This window comes from Lissotriton helveticus, chromosome 4_1 (assembly GCF_964261635.1).
Source record: "Lissotriton helveticus chromosome 4_1, aLisHel1.1, whole genome shotgun sequence".
Classification (NCBI taxonomy): domain Eukaryota; kingdom Metazoa; phylum Chordata; class Amphibia; order Caudata; family Salamandridae; genus Lissotriton; species Lissotriton helveticus.
This window is the reverse complement of record NC_136063.1, coordinates 1,059,074,022-1,059,093,781: the sequence shown is the minus strand read 5'-3', so window position 1 is coordinate 1,059,093,781 and position 19,760 is coordinate 1,059,074,022. Positions and strand designations below refer to the sequence as shown.

The 19,760-nt window shown below is 42.4% G+C and overlaps 1 protein-coding gene across 6 annotated transcripts in view; it reads left to right on the top strand.

Annotated features, from left to right (window-relative positions):
* CTNND2 (catenin delta 2) overlaps positions 1–19,760 on the top strand; it is a 3,216,642-nt gene that overhangs the window by 330,117 nt on the left and 2,866,765 nt on the right. For all 6 annotated transcript variants that reach the window (XM_078687656.1, XM_078687653.1, XM_078687655.1 and 3 more), the window contains exon 2: positions 10,702–10,835. In XM_078687656.1, coding sequence (XP_078543782.1) covers positions 10,707–10,835 — 129 coding nt within the window. In that variant the 5' untranslated portion in view covers positions 10,702–10,706. The remainder of the gene's footprint in view (positions 1–10,701; positions 10,836–19,760) is intronic.

Here is a 19,760-nt window from a genome sequence, read left to right as displayed (position 1 = left end):
AAGTCCAAACAAACTTATTCCCAAGGTAAATCTGCACAAAAAGAAACAGAACTGTGAGTTTGGAAATCAATCTTCAACTTTTTCTTGCTTTCCTTACATAGAGTACAATTCTCTACCCATCCACGAACATCATCATCCATCCAAGGCCACCACAAATTAGCCTTGAGACGCTTAATGGTCATGGTTTGTCCAAGATGACCCTCATGAGCAAAAAGAAAAAAAAAATCTTGAGGGGATTTGGTGGAACACATTTTTAACCCCTCATTACCAAATCATCAGATCTTCCAACACTGAGTTCCTCTTGTAGTTTGACAAAGCTACGTAGAGAAGGTTTTACCTCACCTTCACGCTTCCAACCAAGGCGTATGGCATTAACTAATTCAATAAAATCCAGATCTTCACTAACAGCCTGATGCCACTCATCTCTAGAAATTGACTTAAATTCATCTGAGCACACATCTTCTATACTTGCTACCAAACAAACATTTTCTTCCTCAAAATCACAAGAATTTTCAGACTGAATGGGTAAGCGAGACAAGCAATCTGCTTGAATGATTTTCCATCCAGAAATGTGTTCCAAATTATATGTGAATTCTTGCAATTTAGCAGGAAATCTCATCAATCGAGGAGAACCATTATTCGCACCACCTGGAGATAGAATTCTTATGAGAGGCTTGTGATCAGTCCTTAAAGAAAACTGTGATCCCTACACATACATGCGAAAGTGCAACACTCCCCATACAGCCGCTAAAGCTTCACGCTCAATAACAGCATAGTTACGTTCAGAGCTACTGAGCGTACGAGAAGCAAAAGCAACTGTTTTTCTACACCATTTCTTTTTTGTGAAAGAATAGCACCAATACCATGAGCACTTGCATCAACTGTAATATAAGTATCTCTGCCTGGTTCAAAAGTAGTTAGAATATCTGCATTGACAATTTAATTTTTTATTTTTTCAAAAGCCTCACTTTGTTGAGCTTCCCAAGTAAACTGTACTCCTTTTCTAAGTAATAAGCGTAAAGCTTCAGTTTTATGTGCAAAACTAGAAACAAACTTGGAGTAGTATTCAACTAACCCCAAAATGATTTTAATTGATCCTTGTTCAAAGGAATGGGTGCAAACCTAATAGCTTTTAATAAGTCATCTTTAGGTTTAACTCCAGATTGGGAGATGGTATATCCAAGATAATCTATCTCAGTCAGTAGAAACTTGCACATATCCTTTCTCAAGGTAAGACCAGCATTAAGTAGGATATGCAACACTTTAGCTAAATTAGCATTACACTCAGATTCATCATCACCAGTAATGAGGATATCATCTTGAAAATAGTGTACATGTTTCAAACCCTTCAACAAAGAGTGCATCATGCGTTGAAAAACACTGGCCGCTGAGGCAAGCCAAAAAGGTAACCTTTTAAATTGAAAGACTCCCTCAATAGTTAAAAATGCGGTCAGTTTCCTTGAATCAGGGTGTAGTACTACTTGATGGTAGGCTGACCTGAGGTCAAGTTTGCTGAAAAAGTTAGCCTTATCCATCAAGAGTACCATTTCCGATATGTTAGGAAGAGGCAATTTATCAACAATGATGTTCTGATTGAGAGACCTGAGGTTGACACAAAAACAAAACTTACCATCCTTTTTTTTGGGTAACGACCACTGGAGAAAACCATTCTGAAGCTTCAACCGGTTCTTTGATGTCTTGTTTTTGCATGTCCTCAAGCATTTCCTTAACTTCTTTCCGTATAGCAATAGGAATTCTCCTAAGAGCATGTTTGACAGGGATGGCACTATCCTTCAATTTAATTTCATGAAGATACCCCATAAGCTTACCCAGATCAGAACGAAAAACATCATTATGTTTTGTGAGTACAGAATCAACATTTGGAAAGTCATCAACAACTAAAACTTTGTCAACGGATCTAGTATCTAAAATAATGTGTAGGTCATGCTGTTGTATCCAACCTAAAATTGCCGGACCGTCTTCAGAAATATAAACTTTTCCTGAAGAAGACCTTCCCTTGAATTTATAAAAACTTTTCATGACACCTCTTATATTAATAACTTCACCTCCATACCCCTTCGGTGTGATGTCACTCTCAGAGAGTGAAACTTTGGGCCAACAATCTTTAAACATGCGAAAGGGAATAATGGTGAACAATGGTGAGCATTGAACCAGAATCGACTAAGAGTGTCACTGAAACCCCATTCAAAACAAAAGTAGCTTTAGGTCTATGTAAAACCCCAGGACAGTTATCTTCAATACAAAGAGCAAAGTCAGGGGAAACAACTCTATTCATAGAAGGTTCTACAAGCTTTGCTGATGTAACCCTTTTTCCACATTTCTTACACATTTTATCACAAGCAAACCAACCATAGAAATCTGCAACGTGAGTCATACTTCCCCAACTATAGCAACCAACAAATGTGCTTTTGCTGTCAGAGAAGGTTCCTTTCGACTTTGTCTTAAAATTAGGAAACTTAGGCTTAACGTCAGTAGACTTTGTATCAATGGCCGAAGAAGAATCTTTATCAATTTTGTCATGTTTGTTAACAACATTAACTGTGTCTTCCTTCTTCGACTCAAGTGTGTGCATCTCTTCCATGCATTTGTCTGATTCTTCGACAACTTTAGCGATGGCAATTGCTTCCAATAAAGTTGGATTTTTTGCAGCCCAAAGTTTTTGTTGCATTCTTTTGTTCATACATTTCTCCTTTTGAGGAACTTTGTAAAATGTATGTCTTTACATAACAATGTTAACTTGCTTTCCAAAGTATTTTGAAAGTCTTTGTTTTGCCTCATTGTTTGGATTATCGATAGGTTAACCATCTGCACCTATGAATCCTGGCAGAAATTTAAAGGTATGTTGACCAGCTTTTCCAAGTGAGTTCAGAAGAATGGCCTTTTTCCCAGAAGCTTGAATTCTGAATCCACCCATAGGCCCCAGGGAAAGTTTTCAAAAAATACTACTCCACTCTTCCCATTCAATTGAAGGAGTGTCACCTTCAACAAGAAAAGGTGGAAGGGGAGCTATTTTTTGATTTGCTGCCATAAGTGATATTCAGCTGGAACAACAAAAAAATATTAATTTTGCTAACATGTAGTAGTAAAAAATAATTGATAATGCGGATTTAAGCTGAGACAGGAGCAAAAATGAATAAAACAGAGTAGTACAAAATAAATTAAAATGCGTTTAAAAGTTCCTAAAATGTCTTAAACTATTGAGCACTGATGTTTGATAATATAGTTTGAGCCAAAAATATGGAATTTAATTTGAAAATAGCTCTCCTGGCAAGACCGTGATGTTGTAATACAATAGAGGCACGTGGTTGGCAATCGGTGGTTGGCAATGTAAAAGATACAAAGAAAATGGCTGCGCTGTGCGTCCTTTGCATGCAGAGCATGATGAACTCAACCTTCGCGTTATGATGACGAAGGAGGTTTTACTGGTTGCTCAGCAACGCAGCTTAAAACATGCGCGCGCAACCAAATTGAAGGTGGTTGCTCAGCTACACGGCTCACGGAATGCGCGTGCAACCCAATACAGTGCCAGGAACGCTGGTTGCCTAGCAACGCCTTTAATAAAATGCGCACACAACCAATTTTGTCTTAAAGCGCAAATTCCCCCCAAAAATATAGTACCTCTGTTGACGGACCAAATTTACCTTCAAACTTCGACCTCGAGTCAAATATATTAAAACGAAATGACCTGAAATCTTCATGACGTAGATTTTGTGTTGATGATGGCGGGTCCAGTCACCATAGAATCGTCGCCAAAATGTTCAAGTAGGTGACAACGAGGCTACAATTCTTTAGGTTAAAATTGGGTTAATGTAAGGTTTAATGTAAATTAGATAACAGGCTGAGCTCTGACTCTCCTTCTCGGCAACCGCCACCCTTGGAATGATGAGAGAACCTGGAACGAATGTAGTTCCATGGATGACCCGTCAAACTGTTGTGCAGGCATTAAAGGAAAGAGCAAAGAACATCATAACACCCTTCAAAATCTCGGCTCGATTCTCAGTTAAATGTATTTTACTATGCACACCCCCTGGATCAATAAAATATTGTGTGACTGCATGCCCCCTGAATGCGAGCAAACTTCTATTTATAGGTTATTTTGACCTTCATCTCAAATATTGTAATTTCCATTACTTTTGCTAACCATTATATTTGAAAAACCTAATTAGGAAACTGTTGTAATTAAGGTAGCTCAGTTCACATAGGTTACAAAATTTAGATTTATTGAAGACGATATATCTTGGGTTACGGATTGTATATGAATGCCCACCAGGAGCATTATTCTCACTGCACAGGCCACTCTCTCCAATTGACACTCTTACCAGGCACATGCACTCATCAACATCCCATTACATCAAATTCACACTGGCTGAGCAGCAGGGAACTGAGTAACTATGGAGAAGATGCATTAATACAGTCTCAGGTTACAGCACATCTCTTCCCCTTAGAAAAATAAATAAAAATACAACAGGATGTAAAATGGAAAATAAAATAATCAATAAGTCATATTCAACCATGACAGTCCTTAACTCCTGAGAAAGGACTCTTGCAACTTAGAATGCAACACAACATGACCCTATCTTACATTTCTCAGCCCCCGAGGGAGGACGGTACAGATCAGATGCATCTCAACCAATGCATCTCAACCATGACGATCCTTCACCCCAGAGGGAAGACTCTCACAAATTTAGGGTGCAACAAATATGACCCTTACAACATCTTCTCAACCTCTGAGGGAGTTCCGTTCTAAATCATAGAGGGAGCTACTTAAGCCCTCAACTGCACACACCTTTTTTAAAAAAAATATTTTTATTTTCATTTTATCAAAACATAACATGGCAATCATGCAATTAACTGTGCACATATCCAGCCCCCCCCCCCCCCCTCCAGAGTTGTCCATTTCCATCAAGAGTCGCATCAGGGCGATTTGACACCAATTACAGCATTGCATGGTTCCCCCACAAAATCCCAGTCATAGCCTTCCCGGGAGTGCCCATGGAATTGGATATTCTAGTACATAAAGCAGTCCCTTCACAGCCCCCTCAACTGCACACACTTAATCCTTAACTCCTTAGGAAGGACTCAAATGTAGGGTGCAACACAACATTACCTTACAACATCTCCTCAACCCCTGAGGGAGAGTCATCTTAAATAATAAACTGCTGCGGCTCGCATCCCTTGTGCATACAGATGCAGGCTTAAGGTTTACTCACATGGACTCCCATAGTCACTTCCTTGGACTCTTGCATGGATTCCTGCATCCAACAGCACTCTATACAAAACAAAAAACGTCTGGCAACTAACAGTTAGCATAGCATTTCACAACATTGTATAATATGACATCATAGTAAAATATGAATTATAGCATTAATTAAAATACACTGAACAGCATCTTAAATGATCACCACATCAAAAAATAATCCTCAGCAAAGTAACTCAAACCTCGACTAAACCTAGGCTATAAACTGTGCTCCATTAGCGGAGTTTGCAGAGTTTTACGCATTCTCTGGAGCACGCTATGCAGAGTTGAGTTTTTTCCTTGCTTGCGCTGGTCAGCATCAAGTTGGGGAGCGTGAGCGAGGAAAATCTACCTCCCTGCGAGATTTCACAACACAGACAGTCGGATTTCTCAATGTGGGCAGTCACGGATGGACACAACTGCTCATATTGAGAAACCCTCCCTTTTGCATTGTGGAATCTGCCACCCAAGTAGAAAATCTACTCAGGCGGCAAAAAAGAAGTAGTGCCCTCTTGCGCTGCACATGGTGCCATTTGCGCTGATTTTATAAGCGGGACAAACACCTGATGCTGAAAATTAATGCAAATGGCATGACCAAATGCAGTCCGCCACTTGTGGAACTCTTTGTAGCATGGCAGAGTTTTGTGAACTACACTCAGGCCTCACTTTGACCCGGGAGAGCGACTTCTCACTGGAACAACTTACCCACAGTACTGAGCGTACGTCCAGTACTTAGGGGCACTTCCAGTTCTTAAGGTGCTCAATTCACAGTCACACGGCACTGCATACAACGATACCTGCAAAACAAAACAAGGATAAGCAAGACCCCAGCAAAATTAACTGTTAACCACGTCTTGGTACTGAGGTTGCGTCTTTATTCCAATTCTGCAAGGCAATTTTTTCCATTCAAATAACAGCGTTGCACGTTTTCTATGACATGTTTCCTAACCAATAAAACTGAGGCTATTGATTTCCACATCACGTCACAGCCAATAGACAGTCTAGTCTTTATTACTATGTCACACATTTGACGTATGCCTTTGAGGTTCCCAAGCAATGCTGTTGATTCCACCATCGCGTAGAAGTCAATATGCGATCCCGTCTTTATTACTATGTTGCACATTTGGGGGCAGATTTACAAGCCTCTTGCGCCGCTTGTACACACCGTTGTGTCACTTTTGTGATGCAGAGGCGGCGCAAAAGATGTTCCATGGTGTGGGGTATTTTCAACGTGATGCGTCACGTTGTAAACCCCTGAGCCAGAAGAGGCGTACCATCGCAGGGGGGGGGGGGGGGCGTTCCGGCGCAGGAACGCCTCCCAAAAGTGGCTGAGTGAAATCTACAAGATTTCGCTCAGTAATGTTTGGGCCCATGCTGCGTCAAAACCCTGCGCCTGCTTGAAGCAGGCGTAAGGATTGACGCAGCATTGTACAGATAGGGCCCCCCTGATCATTGCTGGAGCTGTGTCGCGCTTGCGACGCAACTCCAGCAATGCGCCACTTTTACGGCACAGATGCGTGACGCATCTGTGCCATTTTTGCCCCATGCTGCGCCGCATTGTAAATGCAGCGCATCCATGCTGGCGGAGCCGTGGCGCACAATAACGGGCGTATCCCTGCTGATATGCAGGGATGCGCCAGATATTGTAAATCTGCACCTTGATGTCTTCTTCTGAGGATCTCTGGCAACACTGATCACTACGTTCCCTGCAGAGCACTGGGCATGCTCAATATTCTGTTCCCTCATGCCTAGTAGCTTGCACTAGGGAACAGCAAAGATTCAGCACACTTGTACTCCCACCACATCAAAGCTCATGCTCAGAGATGTGGCCGTAAATTCGCACAACACACTGTTATTACAATTTCAACCTTCACCTTGCCATTACTAGTATGTTCCAAATAACTGAGGCACGTGCTGGCGTAATTGTAGGTTGTTGATGTTTCGACCCTAATGTGGTGAAGGATGACTATAGACCTTACAGGGGGTCTTCCTCAGGACCGGGTTGACGGGTGGGGTGGTGGGGTTGTGGGGCCAGATGCCTAGTGTGCAAATAAATGACACTATGTTAAAAAAATGAATGAACCGAATGACTGGAAAGGACCCCCTGTACGGTCTCCAGTGATCCTTCACCACACTGGGGTCGAAACATCGACAACCTACAATTACGCCAGCACGTGCCTCAGTTATAATACGTTTACGAAGGCCACTGTAGCATGGCAATCTAAATGTTATTTAATATTTGCATGGTTCTTTTTTGGCTCCTTATGAAAGCAAACTATGTTTATCTGTATCTTGACCAATAAGACAGTTTGACCTGACACTTTGATCGTGAAAACCTTTCTATCCTCGCATGCAATAACACCGATCCACTCCCCCCCTTTTTTCCTCATCCCTTGGAGCACCAATTTGTGTTCTTTCAAACAAGCAATTTATTGTGTTTTTTGCTAGGTCCATTGTGATTAAATAACAGTGTACCCGCATGATTGCCTGATTTGTTTTGTGTTTACATCTTGTATAATTTCTATCCCCTGCTATTCCACTATTATTTGTTGCTTTTAAATTAACGTGTACTGGGACCCCTTCCTTATGTACATCATTATACCCAGGTTCCAGGGACATTAATTGGGTTTACCCTTTTTGGTAACGTCCTCAAATATTTGGCAGTACAGAATGCTTCTTGACAATTTCTTAATATGTTGTGTCGGCATTTGTCCCCTGAGCCAGGAATCGGCAGGGAAACTAACCAGTGCTACCAAAGCAGCGCCTACTTAAAGCTGTAGATGTATCTGCCCAATTGCCAGAAATTCCGGTATGGTAACCAAATCTTTACGATTGACAAAATGCCATATCCGATGTTGCAAAAGTGGGCACGTATGATCTTCTGTAACATCCTATGTGCACTGGGAGATCACAGTCACAAACCAACAAAAGTATTGGCTTTCGGGCATGTATGTTGTTAGAAATTAGAAATTAGATTTCTGGTTGGCTAGGGCAAGCGCCTAAGCCAGGCAGAAACCACCATTCTAGTCAGGGCAAGGAAGTTACACACCAAAGCTAACCCCTGCTCACCCCCTTGTTAGCTGGCAGAGCAGTTAGGCTTATCCCAGAGGCAATGTGTAAAGTGTTTGCGCAACACACTCACACAGCAGCTACACACTAGGCACACCACAAAAGAAGCTCCTTACCAGGTTATAAAAAATAGCCTTTGTATTACTCATAAAACACATTAGAATGCAATCACATATATACACTGTGCCACCTGGCACTAGGTATTCCTTTTCAGGGATTATATACAGGACAGGGCCAATCGGGCCACTGTCATCACCATTAGCACTCACAAGTGGGGAAAATAAAACAACCAGTAACTACTGGCAATAGGGCATTCTGCATAAACACATTAGGCAGAAAACCATAGCATTACATAGAATAGCCTATTATGCATACAACATAATCACATCAGGCCCTCCTTGGGCCTAAACCTCATCAGCAGAGGTGTATCCTATAATTATCACTGCACATGGGCGTACTCAGCATAACACATTATGCCCTAGCATCAAGAACCGTGCACTAAAGTAAACACTGGCAAAAGTGCACAGATGTTATCTCCACCAGCCAAAGCTAGCAGTACCCCACAGTACACCATAAACCCCTCACCCAGCGGAGTAACGGTGCTCCATAATGCGGGGCCCCTCACATGGGGATCCGGCACCACAGTATCTGTGTTCTCCTAACTGGGAGAACCATATTCCCAGTGACTTTGTCCCCAAAGTCAGAACACTCTAAAGGGGGCCCTGTTCTGGGCTTGCCCCGCATGGCCCCAAGAACAATGCCCGTAATGCGAGGGGGGCGGGGAGGCAACTCACCTTTGTCTCCTTCCTTCGAGACAGTCCGCAATGTTGCAGCTGCCCGTGAGCCTGCGGCGCAGCTGTGACAATATTTAGGCAAAAAACAAGTATGCTCACCAAGGCCTCTTCAATCTCCTCTGGTCACTCATGGGAGACTGTCTGCTATGGGAGAAAGGCGGGAAGTGGCAGAGGAGGCTCCGGGCCTTCCTTCCTGTTACTGGTGGAGACCGCAGGACTCCCCTTCTTGTGTCACCGGTCTCGCTCTCCGGCAGGCTTTAAGCAGCATGAGGGGCTCTCCTCGACCACCAAGGAGTCCCGCTCACCAACAACAGCACCTCCGCCTCACTTCCGGCTCCGCCCACAGTCAGGCTCAGCCTGACTTCTGCTGCCTGACATTGAAGGAATCCCCCGGCCAGGACTCCTAGTTGCTTGGACATGGCCTCGCAGCCCGGGGTCACGTAACACGGCCCGGGCTGCAGGCCGTTATGCACCCTAAGAAAGTCAGGCATTTCGGCCGGAGGGGAGAAAACACTTCTCTCTTTTCAGCTCTCCACTCCGGCGGTGTAAGCTCCAGAAGAAAGGACAGTGCTGCCCCCGCTGCAGGACAAAGAGCGCTCCTCATTGGGCTCCCACTCAGTAAACCCCTCTCCTTGGGCCACAACATTGAAAGTGCACCACAAAATGATTGAGCCAGGCGATCCTCAAATGTGCAAGCCTTGACAGTTCCGGACACTGGGCACAGGCAGGCCAGAACACAGGGCCTCCCAGCAGAAGACAGCAGCTGGGCCCCACAGCGGTACCTCCTGACAGGGTCCTTCTTGCAGATCCAAGTAAGCACAAGAAGCAAACAGACATGGGGTCACAGCCCCAATATTTATATCAGCCAGGTCTTTGTTCTGCCTTGGCACAGGGCTTGGGGATCCAGTAAAAAACAGTTCTAGGAGGCACTCACACCTTTCCCTAAAGGGGCACCACCACCCCCTTTGTCAGTGTAGGCTCTGGCGCCAGACACACCACAGGGGGGCGGAGCCAGCATTGTGGAAGGCAGGCACAGCCCCAGGTGCTACTCCTCACACCACTCCAAATGCAGATTGGCCTATTCATCCTAGTTCTGACTCACCAAGCACCTGTCACTCCAGAGCCAGACATGCAATACACATCAGGCAGGCACAGACACATAGCACACAGAAATGCCCACTTTTAAAAGTGGTATTTCTAAAATAGTGATAATAAATCTGCGAACACCATTGCACAGCATTTATTACCACATTTCCAAGCATACCAAACTTGACCAACACCAACACCATGTCCGAAAAAATACCAGGAGGAAAGCAAAAAGTTCAGGGATGACCCTGCAAAAAGGGCCAGTCCAACATATGTAAATGTGATACAACTAGTCTGTCTTAGAAACCAGCATCAAAACATGGTTTTGGAAAGTTAATTATGTATCAAAAGCTTTTGAATTAAAAAATCACTTTACAATGAACAAGGAGATATAGAGCAATATTTAGATGTATTCATTTAGGTTACATGAGTATTTCACCCTTAGAACTTGAATCCATACGGGTCTAAAGAATACATTTTTCTGTCAACTTTCAGGAACCATGCCTGTCCCAGACCAGCCTACGAGTTCTGAAAAGACAAGTTCCATGAGCCCTGTACTGAATACTTCGAATGGTGACGGTTCGGAAACAGAGACCACTTCAGCCATTCTAGCGTCTGTTAAGGAACAGGTAAGGCAAACAAAGATTTCACACTACCAAAAATTTGCAAATCTATGGGGACATTTTTTGACAACTCTATATTATTATGGTTCATAAAAAAACAAAGGAAAGTTTCATGGTCCAGCTAAGACAATTCAACCTCATTTTGAATCTGTAAAAATATTTAAAGGCAATCTCTGAAAGACTGCATACAGAGAGATGAGAAATAAAAAGCACAGAGAATACATAAATTTAAAAATGCAATGTGTTTGCTCTTTTCAGCTGTTGACATATTGTAATAATAGTATTGCATCATGCACAGTAAGAGATCGAAGACGTTGGATAAAGACAATGGCATTTGGACAAGTGGTGAAGGTCACCATGTGATGTTTATTTTGTGGTCCTTCTGACATTTAATTTGTTTTTTTGGTGCTGTTAACTAGATGTTGTTTCCTTGTATTTATATCAATCGTGGAATCTAAAAATGTGGAGGTGGGGGGTAATTAGATTTTCCGCTGACTATAATTTGTCGGTGATGGACAACATAAAAATTACTGTGAAACTGACGATGTATTCATCCAGACTAAGGTGTGGCTTACTACTTAACTTCCTAAAGCAGTACTAATTTAGTCACTTTGTGTATCAAACTGTGTAGGAACTTGCTTATGCACTAACATCAGGCACTATGCCACTCATCCTTTCTGTAGCATTTCTCATTATTATTGTTGCCACCAAAAAATGTGATCCTTTAGTTTTATGGCTTTAATTTGACCTCCTACTCCTCTCCATGCATGATAATGATTTACTTTACCTACACGTGTAGGGTGGTCTAATCTCATGTAACAGACCCCTTTGTGGCACAGTGCCCCCTTGTGGGAGGTGGTGGAGCTGAGGGGGTTTGGTCGATGGGATACTATCAGCATCACATTTTTAGGGGATGTTTGGGAGGGTAAATACTTGTCTTCTTTTCAGGAGCTCCAACAGACATACGCCCTGTCCATGACAGAGTTTCATAAGTATTTTCCACATGCACTGCATGTACACATCCCTCCCGTTACATTGATACCGGAGTTTAGCCTGGTTGAAGCAAAGGTCATGATGGGAATACTGGGCAGAGGGGGGGTCCTAAATTTACCACACACTGATCATTAACGCCCCAGACACATTGACTGCTCTTAGAACCCGCTATAAGAATTGGCTAGGAACTGTGGAAGAAGACTGGCAGGATTTACTGATAGCCTCCAAAGTTCTGACCATGTTCTCTAGGCTCTGACTAGTGCAGACATACTACCTACATTGCGCATACCTTACCCCTGACTGGCTGTTCAAGGCAGGATTCCTTGTCAGCCCTGAGTGTTTTCACTGCTCACACGTCCCAGCAGTCTTTTTTCACATGATTTGGTCTGGTTCCATCTTAGTGAGGTACTGGAATATGGCAATTGCTGTACTTTCTGACGTCTGAAACACTGAGATAGCATTTTACCCATTATTGATCCTCCTGGGTGTGATCAATGGTGTTAGTGATTCCTGCGCAAAAGGTTCCCTCCTGGGAACAGCTCTGCTGGTTGCTAAGCGTGACATTGTAGCTCACTAGAAGGCCTCCAAGCCACCGATGAAATCTCAATGGAGGTGTGTTATAATCTACTGCTACATTTCCCCTTGCCTAAGTGACTCTTCTCTACTGCTCAGCCAGTTTGAGTGTTGGTGTATCTGATGATATCTAGAATGTTGGAAGTATGATGAGGTCGTGGAATGTTGGGTGCTTGAGGAGCTGGGGAATGTCAGTTGGTGTGCAGGCTGAGCAGGACAGAGGCTGCTCCTGGTGGGGCGTCATATGGACTTACCATCTCCCTATGGATATTGATGTTATTATCTTATCAATAAATCTAATGAATATATCTACTCATCATCTGGTCTCTGAGGATTATCATATTTACAATACTGGCGACGAGGTAAAAGGAACTACATGTTGGTGAAGGATTACCCTACATTACCCTGGATTTCCCTGGATTACCCTAAAACTAAGGATTTGAGGACTACAGGAATTAAAAAAAAAAAAGAAGATTACATAAGCTACGCTCTGGTAAGCCCCACCAGTGTTCTTAGTCAACAGGACAGCCTGCAGTCCAGAGCGTTTAAAGTTTTTTGGCTTTCCTGCGAACATTAGTATTGGATTTATCAGCTTTTCTTGTTACCACATTTTTATATGGCTATCACATACTGTCTACCTTACTGCCGTTTTTTGGAGCACTGTCCTGCTGCCCATTGAATTCGACCCGGGACCTGTGGCGGCAGATGGTGAGTTTTCACTTCGTGGTGTGTTCACAAGTGAAGCGGACTGACTACAAGTATGGAGATTTGACCTGGGACAAGAGGCAGCACCTGGTGAGTTTTCACTTCGTGTTGTAAACGAGTGAAGTGGACTGACTGCGGGTGTGGAAGCAAGGCTGGGGGCTGAGCGTCGTCTCGCACTGTAGGACTTTTCGGTTATTGTGAGGAGACTCTCACTACTCAAGAACACAGTTTTCATCTACCGGTGGAGGGTTCGCGGTCTGCGCACTCGCAGCGTGTTCTGACAGTGGAAGTGACAACCTCCTTCTACATTTTAAAATTGGGCCAGTTTATCTTTCAATGCTCGCCAACTCACCGTTTGTGGAGTCAGTGACGGTTGGCCAGCAGAGCTCTTTCCAATTCCCCTGCTAGCGTCCTAATGATGACGTTGCACTTGCTGGAACTCTTCGGCGTGTTGGTGAAGGTCTTCGCTCCTGACCCTTGTGACGTCTGTGGACATGCCGAGCTTGACTCTCACGTTGTTTACGCTGCTACGCTCGACGTGGCGGCCATGTTGTTTTCGGCTCAGTTACCACGGCAACACTTCATTTGCCAGTCTCTTGTTTGTTTCATTGGTTTGCCAATTGAGAGGGTTTCGTCACAACGGAGGATGTTACTTGGTCAGCGACAAGCGTCTGGTAGGAAATGGAATCCGTTTGTCCACACAGTTTTGACCCTTCGATCTACACAGAATTTTTGCTGTTTGTCACTTTCAAGTGGAGATGTTGATGGGAATCCCGGTGGGAGATCGCTCACCAGAGTTAACTTTATTAATCGAAGGGGATGTACTGCTGGACTTTTCATGCTGGGAGATTTCGGGTGTGGACACCCTCGCTTTAGGATGGTCATCGGCAGTCACACTAACGCAGGATGTTTTGGAACGTTATCTTCATGACTGGGACTGTGGTACTGGTGGTACATTTGAAACACTGGACCTGGCCTGTATCATTTGGACTTTGAGTGAGAAGCTACATGGATTTTCGGGTGAGAAATCGCTCACCGATCATAGACTACGGTGATCACGTTTATTGTTTTAATTTGTTATGTTACTGTTGCTGTATTCCTATTTACAACTGGGTGTTTACAATATTGTAATGGGGCATATTGCAGTTGTCGCAGGATCTTTCTGTTTGTTTTTAAAGTTATATGGAAAGAGAGGAGTAGAGTGTGTTGTGTTTATTGTCCTTGTATTGTCCTTGCTTGCATACTTGGGTTGGTGTGTACTTGGTTTGGCGTGGTTTTCCGTTATGGGATGCCCTGAGTTTGGGGCGTAGTGCTCATCACTGGTTTTTCCTGGATTCACATTTTGAGTGTTCCTTTAGTTTATCAACCACTTATTTGTAAGTATGGTTTCACATTTTTCTGTGTTACTTGAATGACTTTTAGTTTACCAATCTACTTCATTTTTAGTTTGGGTGGATGAATGTCTTTCTGTTTTGGTCTGCGTGGAGTAAACATCTTCACATGAAGTTCTCTGCGTTTACACTCACTGTTTGGTTGGTGGGTGAATAGTTTTCCTGATTGGTTATTGTGGTTTGGTCTGCGTAGAGTAAGCGCTTCCACGTGAAGTTTCTCTGCGTGTACACTCACTGTTTGGTTGGTGGGTGAATGGTTTTTCCTGTAACTTTCTTTAAGTGCTATCCTGATAAGATTGCAGATGGCACTTTCTTGCGAGTTTTCTCTGCTTCTTACTTATTATTGTTTGACTTGAAGCAATTTTGGGTTTTACCTGGTAGTGACTCTCTTTGAGGTTTTTCTTGGTTTTATATATGTAATGTTGGTTTGGTTATTAATACTATCTGAGTTTAATACTTTCCGGGAACTCTTTTATTGTGATTCAAGGTGTGAGGTTACATTGGCATTTGAGTTGTCATGCATTTTCTTCTATGTTATATGTACTTGATTCAATTGCTCAGTGTATCTTCATACATCTTTTATTATCCTTTATTGTGTTTGGTTTCCTTAGGGAGGGGGATGTGTTATAATCTACTGCTACATTTCCCCTTGCCTAAGTGACTCTTCTCTACTGCTCAGCATGTTGGTGTTGGTGTATCTGATGATATCTAGATATCTAGAATGTTGGAAGTATGATGAGGTCGTGGAATGTTGGGTGCTTGAGGAGCTGGGGAATGTCAGTTGGTGTGCAGGCTCAGCAGGACAGAGGCTGCTCCTGGTGGGGCGTCATATGGACTTACCATCTCCCTATGGATATTGATGTTATTATCTTATCAATAAATCTAATGAATATATCTACTCATCATCTGGTCTCTGAGGATTATCATATTTACAATAAGGAGCAGGATGGACGGGCGTGTGCAGCAGGAGAAACCCATATATGAAGCCTGAGGGTATGCTGCCAAACATGATAGAATGTGGAGCAAATGGTTTGGGACCACGGGCGTTGGCCCACTGTAACGCTGTGGATGTGATAACAATATTGTTTCTATTGTATTCGACGTTGACTGCTGTATATTGACACATGTCATGTATTGGGCAACCTGTTGTGGCTTCTTGACAGTTAGCAATGTGACCTGTTTTACCTCTAGCAGTACACATATAGAATACTCCCTATTAGTCCATAACAGAATGTCGTACATTTACGTGTGAAGCACATCTCCTTGTAAATTAATTTGTATGAACAAAGAAATGTCATTTTTTCCAAAAGGATAGTGCTTTTATGGAGACGATCAGTAGTTGTAATCGTACAATGTTATTCAAGCTCGTCATAAAATCCATATTACACATTTTGTTATAGCAAACTGCACTATCACTCAGGGGAGCACCTACATTTGGTCAACATTTTTGAAAGATGAAGGTTTATCGAATTACACGCCGATAATTCATTCAGACAGTATGCAATTAAGAGGCATCTGGTTCTGATGGAATCTCTGTGATCATGGTGAAGCAGGGCTCTGCATGGTAGTCTCACATGAACCACCTTGTTAGTGCTCATTTCTATACTGTTTTCCCCCAACTTCCTGGCAGGAATCGGCAATATCATATTGTCGAGGAGGAACTCATTGAGTTCATTTATATCCTACCCACTAATACATTTCATCAATAGGGCTGGTCTGATCTCTGGTAGACATCTCTTTCTCCTCCTGAACATTCAACTTGTGACTCTGATCTTGCCTCGGGCCAAACAGGGTTCAAAGCAGTTAACTACTTTACAGCCAGCTATGCATATTTCCTTCATTATGAGGAAAACAAAGGCCAAGCAATACCGGCAAAGTGTGTCTACATGCTTCATCACCTTTTCATGGGCCTCTGATTGTGGCTACAGACGCCACTTCTGGCCAAATCTTCACACACATGGGACAGGCAGATGTTTGTTCTCCACCCAGGTAGCAAAATAGTATAAAACCTGAACTCATGCAAAAAAAAGTGTAAATTAATATGCCCCAAGCATGTGTTCTGGCACTGTTATATTTTATGTTTTATTGATGTGCCAAAATATCTAGGCTGAGATGGAAAATTCCTCCCCCATCCGCTCCGTGGTGATAATGTGAAATGAATGTTACACACTCCAATTAGATAAAGGGTCTAATTGGTTTAGGGCTACATCCAGAGCATTCCAATGAATATTATGAATACACAAATTCCAATTGAATTCAAGTCAAAATTACTTTATTCGGTAACTGACAGAGTTGACCATAAAAGTTCATGTACCTAAATCAATACAAATTAAAATACCAGTTCCTAAAATCATTACAATCTCATCACAAATATTACAGAATAGATTTACGATATTTAAAAATGTGTTTTAAGAATACAGTTACCGAAGCAATGATGAATTCATTGTCTAACAACTGCAAAAAACGAAACGCTAATTGGCATTGTCTCAAACTTAATCTTTTTAAAACTGGGATGATCCACGTTCTTCTTGGGTTAGAGTAAAATTAAAAAAAAACATTATATGCAATGTCGATTGGGCCGAGACATCATCGCATGTACAAGTACATAAAATTCTTGAACAATCATTTGTTGCAGGAAAACTCAAGCTTCTGTGTAAAATATTAAATCTAAACTGGGTCAACAGAAATCTCTCATAATTATTTGTTATCAAGGTGATATACATTTGTATAGCAGTAGTTGTATGTGCAGTAAAATATGTTTGGACCGTGGACTTCTTTATTTCTATAGTGTTTCTAATTTCAGCCAAATATTGTATACAATTCACTTTAAGATCTTTCCTAGATACAGTACAAAATGTTTGCGGATCTTTATAATATTCCGGACGGCCTAATTACGTCAAGAATATTGTTACGTATTCTAGCCATCTCATCCGCCTAACTCCTACCAACGCCAGGGCATCTGTTAGTATGTGGTGGTTAAAAGCCGTCTCCTCTGAGGTCCAAACTTTATGCCATAGGAGGATAGGTTGGATCTTAATTAAGTCCTCCAAATAGGGCATGCCCAGTTCTTGATGACATATGTAGTTTGATGTACTGTCTGGGATGCCCAGAAGTGACCAGAGAAACTTGTTTTCGGCCGATTGCAAAGTGTTTACGCTTGCGTAGCCCCATATTCCTGCTCCATATATGGCAATAGCCACACATTTAGCTCTGTAAATCTGTAACATTTTAGAGGGGCAGCGCTTGCCTAGTTTTCTGCTAAAGTTTGCAGAGCCATCAAGGATTTAATGAATAAAAGTCTTCTAGCCTTGATCGCCTGAGACCAGAAACCTGACTGGTCAAATAAAATTCCTAGATAGGAAAAAGTTATTACGCTATCTATTGGCTTAGATTGTATAAAAAGGGTTTTTGTCTTCCTTTTTAGACCAGCCCCGCAATTCATTGTAAAAGTTTTCGCACAGTTGACAGTAAGCCCCAAACCTGACATGTAATTAACAAACGTATTGACAACGTTCTGCAGTGCATTCGGAGTGCGGGCCATGAGGAACGCATCATCCGCATACATGAACGCGGGTAAAGGCCGGGACGAAGCTGCTGGTAGGTCCTTACACTCCTTAACCAGAACAGTTTCTAGGTTATTTATATAAAGTGAGAAGAGGAACGGGGCTAAAATGCACCCTTGTCCTACGCCCCTCATCACTTTGAAGTGCTTGGAGCATTCGCCCCCCACTTCCGTACGGAACCCTGGCCCTTGCCCCTGAGTATAGCTGTTTTAAAAAATTGATTATTAGGGCATCTGCTCCCATCTCCTCTAAAACCGACCAAGCTTCTCACGATTAACGCAGTCAAATGCCGATGTTAAGTCGACAAAAGTTAGATATAAATTTTCCCTTTTGGCCTTTGTATACTTGTCTATAAAAATGTGTAGATTTAAGCCCTGTTCGATTGTACCCATGCCTTTTCGAAAGCCATATTGGAGATCGCTTAATATTGACTCCTCTTCCGCCCATAGCTGTAACCTATCTAGCAGGACTCTCCCCACGATCTTAACTGTTGAGTCCAGCAAAGAAATTGGGCGGTACATGCTGGGTTCACCCTATCACCTTTTTTTAAATATAGGCACTATTATGGATTCATACCAGGTCGGTAAGAAGCCTCTTGAGCAGCAAGCGCTGAAAACCTGCTTTAGTAGTGGGCCTCAGAATTCTACGTTAAATTTAAAAAGGTCTACTGGGATCCCATTAGGCCCCGCAGCCTTCCCCCCATGGCTTGAGTTAATGGCAGAAATTACCTCGCTAAGGGTAAATGTAAAGGAATGTCGCTAGAGATAAAAGGGTGGTCAATTTCTACCTCAGTTGCCGAATTATCCTAGACTATTTGGGTCAGATTTCCATATAGGCTTGAATAATGAGTGATCCAATCGTGCTCGGTTATTGTTATGTCTATTATGGTGGTATCAATTCCAGCCAGGAAGGGGGCATTTACGGCCTTACAAAAGGCATATGAGTCGCGATTGACCGAAGCATCATGTAAGGCCTGGCAAGCATCCTCTTTTAAGGCAGACTGTCTTGCCTTCAGTTCCCTTTTATATTGGAAAACATCCTTTACAACAAAACTTTTTCCATGCAGCACCTTTACAACGCAGGAATTACAACGCAAGTCGTTACAATGACTTGCGCTGGAGGGCGCTGTAGGATAGGGAATAGTTTAATTTAATATCCAACACCTTCCCTACTATCCACGGGATCTGGAGTTGGAATAGTAAATTAAACTATTCACTATCCAGCGCCCCCCAACGCAAGCCGTTGTAACGACTTGCGTTGTAAAACCTGCGTTGTAAAGGCATGCGTGGAAAAAACATGCGTTGTAACGACATACATCCTTTTATATTCATGTCTTGCCTTTCTAATATCATCTAGATCTTTCACTTTAGCGTGCAAGTCATTTTTAAGATTAGTATGGGCCTTCGTACCCTTATTATCAAACCACTCTTGTTTGATATTTCTGTTCTTTGTTCCTTTTACATATAGGATTTCTTTAACGAATGTGATGAATACAGTCAGTCAATAAAGCTTTATTTCAGCAGTTTTCAACCATAAAAGCAGTATATAAAACACAATATAAAATCTAGAATTTTAGACTGTTGATCCAAAGGATAGTATAAAAATCTACATTCGACCAGATTAAAATTGTGAGTAAAATAGAGATACAAATATAACATATTACAAAATATTAAAATTGAAGGTAAAAATGGGGAGGGAAGCATATG